General features: G+C 40.9%; 1 protein-coding gene across 1 annotated transcript in view; it reads left to right on the top strand.

The window, feature by feature from the left end:
* Nucleotides 1-724: 724 nt before the first annotated feature.
* SRRM4 (serine/arginine repetitive matrix 4) overlaps nt 725-8550 on the top strand; it is a 25568-nt gene continuing 17742 nt past the window's right edge. Inside the window, exon 1 of the mRNA XM_055080715.1 lies at nt 725-1094. Within this exon, the coding sequence (XP_054936690.1) occupies nt 820-1094 (275 nt within the window). The 5' untranslated portion in view covers nt 725-819. The remainder of the gene's footprint in view (nt 1095-8550) is intronic.

Genomic DNA, 8550 nt, shown 5'->3' on the forward strand with positions numbered 1-8550 from the left:
GACTGAGTGACAGGAGCCAGGAGACCTGAGTGACAGCTTCTTCAAAGACTGAGTAACTAAGCAACTTCCTTTCCCTCTCTGGGACTCAGAGAAGGAGGTGGGACGCAGGTAATTTCCCTGTGTTATTTGGACCTCATCTCAGAGGCAGAGAAGAGAACTTCAGGCCTTCATGGGAACTGCCATCCCAAGTAGGTGAGCTCACACCTGCTAAGGACACCAAAAGCTAAGTGATATTTCTTAGGCCTTCCTGTTTGCGTATATTATCTCATTTTATCTTCACAACAACTCAACAATGTATGGACTGATATTATTCCCTATTTTATAGTTGAGGAAACTACAGCTCAGAGAGGTTGAGGGACTGATCCCAGGACCTAGAGTTACTAAATCGTGAAGATAGTGTTTAAACGAAGCTGTCTCTGTGCCATACACAGATAAGGCAGAAAAGTGGGATAGAAATGGCAAAGGAGAGTTTGAACTAATCCTGTACTGCTTTGGCCTCCAATTAAGTTGTGAGGAAGGAAGTAAAATGCTGGTTTCCAGCTTCTCCCTGTGAATCAATCAGGTTTGGCTAGGCTGTGCTGCAGTAGCAAATAAATCCCTAAACCTCAGTGGCTTAACCTAACTAAGGCTTATTTCTGTCATGCAAAGTCTGGTGTGGTCCAGGCATCTCTCCTCCATCAAGTAGCTTCACCTTTTGGAATGTGTGGCCTCCAAAGTCACTGTGACAGAGGGAGAGAGAGCTGGAGATGACACACAGATCTTACTGCCTCAAACTGGAAACAATACATATCACTCCCATTCAGAGACCATTGACCCTTGATGATATTATGGCCCCAGCTTAACTCCGAGGGAGGTTGGAAATATTCTGACATCTATGAATGTTTGATGAACATTAAGAATCTCTGTCATATCCTAACACTTTTGCCTCCTTATTTCCTCCCCTATAGGACAGAACCCCAGAGCAGCCCCATGGTCCCAGCTCAGGATGGACCCTCGGAAAAGCTGAGCCAGCCTCTGGCCACTGACGTCTTGGGCTCCAACAGCTGGGAGAGAGGCAAAGCCTGCCAGGAGGCCAGTCCTGCCAGAGCACACAGGTGAGACCCCGCCCCCACTCCCCTCTTCAGTCTAACAGGGAAGTTCAACTTGAGGATGGAGAAATGAAGTTTGCCTCTCTGACCACTCTTCCCCTCTCTCTTTTGCAAGTTCCTCTTTGAGATCCTTAAATCAGGTCAAAACCCATCTGAGAATTAGATGGAAGCTATGAACGCCAAGAATACTCCCCAAATTCTGTGTGCCATTTCAGAGGACTCACAGACCCCTGAGGCTTATGAACAGGAGTCTCTAGTTAAGAGCCTGAATCCGGAGGCAGTGGCTTAGGAAGCCAGAGCAGCTTCCACGGACGAAGTCTGCTCCTCCACCCAGGGTGCCCTCTACTCGGGCTGGCTACAGGCTTTCGTTAGTTAGGCCGTGATTTCAATGAGGGAGAAACAGTTAAGTCCTATCAGCTTGAGGAAGTGAAGTTCAACATCAGTTCTGGAGGATTTTCCCCAGGAAACAGAAAAAAAACAAGTTGTTTACATAAGAGGCTGAAGGAGATGGAGAGAGAAGGGGAGGGGAAGGGAATTTCCATACTTTCAAAACATCGACTCCTAGACAGCCAAAGGGGACTTAGTGTGTTGTAGGGACTTGCGTTCAAACCTGCACACCATCACTTACTAACTGAGTGACGTTGGGCAAGTTTGTTTTCTTGTGTGAGCCTCAGTTTTCACAACTATAAAATGGGGATATTGAGATCTAATTCTCAAAGTCGAGTGAAAATTAAATCAGATCAGGTGTATACAGATCCTGACAGTGAGCCTGGAATATAAGAGGACCTTAAGATGTTAGTTGGAGTCTCATGGAGCCGGAAGAGAAGATTCTGGACATGATAATCTAAAAATGATGCTGTGTCGTCCATTTGATTGTAGAGTGTCCAGGCCCCTTGCTCCCTTCCCCTGTCTGTGACCTGCTCTCTGACATGAGTAAAAACCACAATATTGATGATAAACCTATTGCTAGTGATAATCAAGATCATAATAATTATAATCATAGACACTACATTTACTGTAAACTTGCTCCGTGCTGGTCCAGGGCACATGGCATGAGTAAGCTCCCTCGTTCCTTGTAACGAACTTAGGACACAGGTCTCATGTTTTATACCCATCTTACAGATGATGAAAATGATACTCATAGAGGCCACCCAGCTAGGAAGTAATAGAGCAGTAGTTCAAATCCAAGTGTGTCCGTTTCTGGAGCCAGCATTCTTCACGGCTGCATACTTCCCCTCCGCGTATCTGACCGCTGTGTAGTGAACCAGTGTATATGTGACCGCTGCATACTTAACTGCTGCATGTTTAACCACCCCCTATGTCACTGTGGTGCACTTAACCACTATTCTGGCCCTCCCTCCCTGCTGTGTGCAAGGGCACATACCCGGGAGACTGGTGCATGGAAAATAAAGAGGTAGAGGAAAGGCATTTGGGATTTGGGGAGGGGGTTAATTACCCCCCTCACAGACATCAAATCCATCCAGATTCAAGGGCTTTTTTTTTTCCTAGCAGTATTTTTTTTTTGAGGTATAGTTAATTTGCAAAGTTGTTTTAGTTTCAAGTGTACAGTAAAGTGATTCAGATATATATATAATATATATATTCTTTTTCAGATTCTTTTCCATGGTAGGTTATTACAAGATATTGACTCTAGTTCCCTGTGCTCTACAGTAGGTCCCTGTTGTTTACCTATTTTATATGTAGTGTGTATCTGTCAATCGCAAACTCCTCATTTATCTCCCCCTCCCACCCCACTCCATAAGTTTGTTTTCTATGTCTGTGAGTCTATTTCTGTTTTGTAAATAAGTTCATTTGTATCATTTCTTTAGATTCTACAAATAAATGATATCATATGATATTTGTCTTTCTCTGTAGGGCTTTTGGGTTTTATCTCATCACTTAAATCTGAGTTTAGGATAGTGGTTCCCAAACCTTGCTCCCCTGAGACCCTGGGGTATGAGAATGAAGTGACAGTAATTGACAGAAACAATAAAATCTTTCTCTATTTTATAAGACACATTTTTAAAAGGTCTTTTCTTTCTCCTTAAGCATTTATGCCTTAAATGTTTTCAGTTTTTCTCAAATTCCTGGCAGCTGTTACACTGGGAAGTGTTTATATGAAACTAGATGATTTAACAAGTGTCTACATTATTTCATCCATTCATCCCTCATTTGGTCACTCAACAAATGTTCATTAGGCTCTTACTCTGTGTCAAGCCCTCGTTGAAGGAAAAATCTGGAAGTGGCCGACCGTGCTTACACAAGAGGCCTGTTTGCTTCCTGGCTATGTGTGCCGTGTTTTGTGCTTTATATAACATGTAAGTGTAGTTAAGTAGCTAGGTACTTAATCCCTGTGATTTTTATTTTTAACCTGCTAAAAGTGACTCTCTTGAAACTGTTCTAGATATGGCTATATGATTTTTATTGGCTGACAATGCGGAGACCTTAACATACATTCTAATCACTGTATCGTTTTTTTCTACTAACTGTAAATACCAGATTCTTAGAATGGAATTAATTATGGCAGCATTTTTTGATGTTTTGTAAAGAGTTGAGTAACTTCCAAAAGATCAGCCACACAAACAAGTGTGAAAAGGCAGCTGGTTTTGTGGGAAAGCTCTCAGGCTAGGAATCACACAGGCCTCGATTCAAATTCCAACTCGGATACTTCCTTACTGTGCAGCCGTGAGCAAGACAGTTCAACTCTCTTGAGCCTGGTTTTCTTCGCCTGTAGAATGAGACAGTAAAAATCATAACACCAAGATGGCGTGCCTGACGGAGACCCCAATCCGCATGAGCGGCCTTTCGGAAGTAACAGCTAGCAGTCGCCACTGTGTTGACAGGCTCTTTGACCCTGATCCCCAGAAAGTTCTACAAGGTGTCATCTGAGTACGCCTTTAGGACTTGTTAGAAAGGAGACCCGAATGCAGCTGCTGGATTGCTGCCGGGCTGAGGGACGAGAACGAGGCTGGCCACCATTCAGCAGCAGACCCTCTTGAGACTGTCTGCTTGCCCTTGCTCCTGTTGGGTTACCACAGGTAGAAGCAGGAGACGGGCTCAGCAGCAGCCGACAGGCCGTGACCCAGGAGGCGCAGTGAGGGACAGAGCTGCTGCTGTGTGGCTGACAGGGTCTTGGCGCTCCGGCCGGGTGTCAGGCCTGTGCCTCTGAGGTGGGAGAGCCGAGTTCAGGACACTGGTCCACCAGAGACCTCCCGGCTCCACGTAATATCAAACGGCGAAAGCTCTCCCAGAGATCTTCATCTCAACGCTAAGACCCAGCTCCACTCAACAACCAGCAAACTACAGTGCTGGACACCCTATGCCAAACAACTAGCAAAACAGGAACACAACCCCACCCATTAGCAGAGAGGCTGCCTAAAATCATACTAAGGTCACAAACACCCCAAAACACACCACTGGATGCAGTCCTGCCCACCACAAAGACAAGATCCAGCCTCATCCACCAGAGCACAGGCACCAGTCCCCTCCACCAGGAAACCTACACAACCCACTGAACCAACCTTAGCCACTGGGCACAGACACCAAAAACAATGGGAACTATGAACCTGCAGCCTGCAAAAAGGAGACCCTAAACATGGTAAGTTAAACAAAATGAGAAGACAGAGAAATACACAGCAGATGAAGGAGCAAGGTGAAAACCCACCAGACCAAACAAATGAAGAGGAAATAGGCAGTCTACCTGAAAAAGAATTCAGAGTAATGATAGTAAAGATGATCCAAAATCGTAGAAATAGAATGGAGACAATACAAGAAACGTTTAGCAAGGACCTAGAAGAACTAAAGAGCAAACAAACAATGATGAACAACACAATAAATGAAATTAAAAATTATCTAGAAGGAATCAATAGCAGAATAACTGAGGCAGAAGAACGGATAAGTGACCTGGAAGATAAAATAGTGGAAATAACTACCACAGAGCAGAATAAAGAAAAAAGAATGAAAAGAATTAAGGACAGTCTTAGAGACCTCTGAGACAATATTAAACACACCAACATTCGAATTATAGGGGTCCCAGAAGAAGACGAGAGAAAGAAACAGACTGAGAAAACATTCGAAGAAATTATAGTTGAAAACTTCCCCTAATATGGGAAAGGAAATAATCAAGTCCAGGAAGCACAGAGAGTCCCATACAGGATAAATCCAAGGAGAAGCACGCCAAGACACATATTAATCAAATTATCAAAAATTAAATACAAAGAAAAAATATTAAAAGCAGCAAGGGAAAAGCAACAAATAATATACAAGGGAATCCCCATAAGATTAACAGCTGATCTTTCAGCGGAAACTCTGCAAGCCAGAAGGGAGGGGAAATACATATTTAAAGTGGTGAAGGGAAAAACCTACAACAAAGATTACTCTACCCAGCAAGGATCTCATTCAGATCCGACAGAGAAATTAAAACCTTTACAGACAAGCAAAAGCTAAGAGAATTCAGCACCACCACACCAGCTTTTCAACAAATGCTAAAGGAATTTCTCTAGGCAGGAAACACAAGAGAAGGAAAAGACCTTCAATAACAAACCCCAAACAGTTAAGAAAATGGTAATAGGAACATACATATCTATAATTACCTTAAATGTAAATGGATTAAATACTCCCACCAAAAGACATAGACTGGCTGAATGGATACAAAAACAAGACCCATATATATGCTGTCTACAAGAGACCCACTTCAGACCTAGGGACACATACAGACTGAAAGTGAGGGGGTGGAGAAAGATATTCCATGAAAATGGAAATCAAAAGAAAGCTGGAGTAGCAATCGCATATCAGACAAAATAGGCTTTAAAATAAAGATTATTACAAAAGACAAAGAAGGACACTACATAATGATCAAGGGATCAATCCAAGAAGAAGATATAACAATTGTAATATTTATGCACCCAACAGAGGAACGCCTCAGTACATAAGGTAAATGCTAACAGCCATAAAAGGGGAGACTGACAGTAACACAATCATAGTAGGGGACTTTAACACCCCACTTTCACCAATGGACAGATCATCCAAAATGAAAATAAATAAGGAAACACAAGCTTTAAATGATACATTAAACAAGATGGACTTAATTGATATTTATAGGACAGTCCATCCAAAAACAACAGAATACATTTTCTTCTCAAATGCTCATGGAACATTCTCCAGGATAGATCATATCTTGGGTCACAAATTGAGCCTTGGTAAATTTCAGAAAATTGAAATCATATCAAGTATCTTTTCCTACCACAATGCTATGAGACTAGATGTCAATTACAGGAAAAAAATCTATTAAAAAATACAAACACATGGAGGCTAAACAGTTCACTACTTAATAACCAAGAGATCACTGAAGAAATCAAAGAGGAAATCACAAAATACCTAGAAACAAAAGACAGTGAAAACACGACAACCCAAAACCTATGGGATGCAGCAAAAGCAGTAATAAAAAGGAAGTTTATAGCAATACCGTCCTACCTCAAGAAACAAGAAACATTTCAAATAAACAACCTAACCTTACACCTAAAACAATTAGAGAAAGAAGAACAAAAAAAACCCAAAGTTAGCAGAAGGAAAGAAATCATAAAGATCAGATCAGAAAAAAATTTTTTAAAAATGAAGGAAATGATAGCAAAGAGCAATAAAACTAAAAGCTGGTTCTTTGAGAAGATTAACAAAATTGATAAACCATTAGCCAGACTCATCAAGACAAAAAGAGAGAAGACTCAAATCAACAGAATTAGAAATGAAAAAGGAGAAGTAACAACTGACACGGCAGAAATACAAAGGATCATGAGAGATTACTACAGGCAACTATATGCCAGTAAAATGGACAACCGGGACAAATTCTTAGAAAAGAAGAAATGGACAGATTCTTGGAAAAGCACAACCTTCTGAGACTGAACCAGGAAGAAATAGAAAATATAAACAGACCAATCACAAGCACTGAAATTGAAACTGGGATTAAAAATCTTCCAACAAACAAAAGCCCAGGACCAGATGGCTTCACAGGCGAATTCTATCAAACATTTAGAGAAAAGCTAACACCTATCCTTCTCAAACTCTTCCAAAAGATAGCAGAGGGAAGAACACTCCCAAACTCATTCTATGAGGCCACCATCACCCTGATACCAAAACCAGACAAAGACGTCACAAAGAAAGAAAACTACAGGCCAATATCACTGATGAACATAGATGCAAAAATCCTCAACAAAATACTAGCAAACAGAATCCAACAGCACATTAAAAGGATCATACACCATGATCAAGTGGGGTTTATCCCAGGAATGCAAGGATTCTTCAATATACACAAATCAAACAACTTGATACACCATATAACAAACTGAAGAAGAACAACTATATGATCATCTCAATAGATGCAGAGAAAGCTTTTGACAAAATTCAACACCCATTTATGATAAAAACCCTGCAGAAAGTAGGCATAGAGGGAACTTTCCTCAACATAATAAAGGCCATATATGACAAACCCACAGCCAACACTGTCCTCGATGGTGAAAAAATGAAACCACTTCCACTAAGATCAGGAACAAGACAAGGTTGCCCACTCTCACCACTCTTATTCAACATAGTTTTGGAAGTTCTAGCCACAGCAATCAGAGAAGAAAAAGAAATAAAAGGAATCCAAATAGGAAAAGAAGAAGTAAAGCTGTCACTGTTTGCAGATGACAAGATACTATACATAGAGAATCCTAAGGAGGCTACCAGAAAACTACTAGAGCTAATCAATGAATTTGGTAAAGTAGCAGGATACAAAATTAATGCACAGAAATCTCTGGCATTCTTATACACTAATGATGAAAAATCTGAGAGTGAAATTAAGAATGCATACCGCAAAAAAAAAAAAAATTCAACACCCACTTATGATAAAACCCTCCAGAAAGTAGGCATAGAGGCAACTTACCTCAGTATAATAAAGGCCATATATGACAAACCCACAGCCAACATTGTTCCCAGTGGTGAAAAACTGAAACCATTTCCTCTAAGGTCAGGAGCAAGACAAGGTTGTCCACTCTCACCACTATTATTCAACATAGTTTTGGAAGTTTTAGCCACAACAATCAGAGTAGAAAAAGAAATAAAAGAAATACAAATCGGAAAAGAAGAAGTAAAGCTGTCACTGTTTGAAGATGACATGATGCTATACGTAGAGAATCCTAAAGATGCCACAAGAAAACTGCTAGAGCTAATCAATGAATTTGGTAGAGTAGCAGGATACAAAATTAATGCACAGAAATCTCTTGCATTCCTATACACTAATGATGGAAAATCTGAAAGAGAAATTAAGGAAACACTACCATTTACCACTGCAACAAAAAGAGTAAAATACCTAGGGATAAACCTACCTGAGGAGACAAAAGACCTACCTGTATGCAGAAAACTATAAGACACTGAGAAAGAAATTAAAGATGATACAAACAGATGGAGAGATATACCATGTTCTTGGATT

The sequence above is a fragment of the Physeter macrocephalus genome, chromosome 19, assembly GCF_002837175.3.
Source record: "Physeter macrocephalus isolate SW-GA chromosome 19, ASM283717v5, whole genome shotgun sequence".
Taxonomy (NCBI): Eukaryota; Metazoa; Chordata; class Mammalia; order Artiodactyla; family Physeteridae; genus Physeter; species Physeter macrocephalus.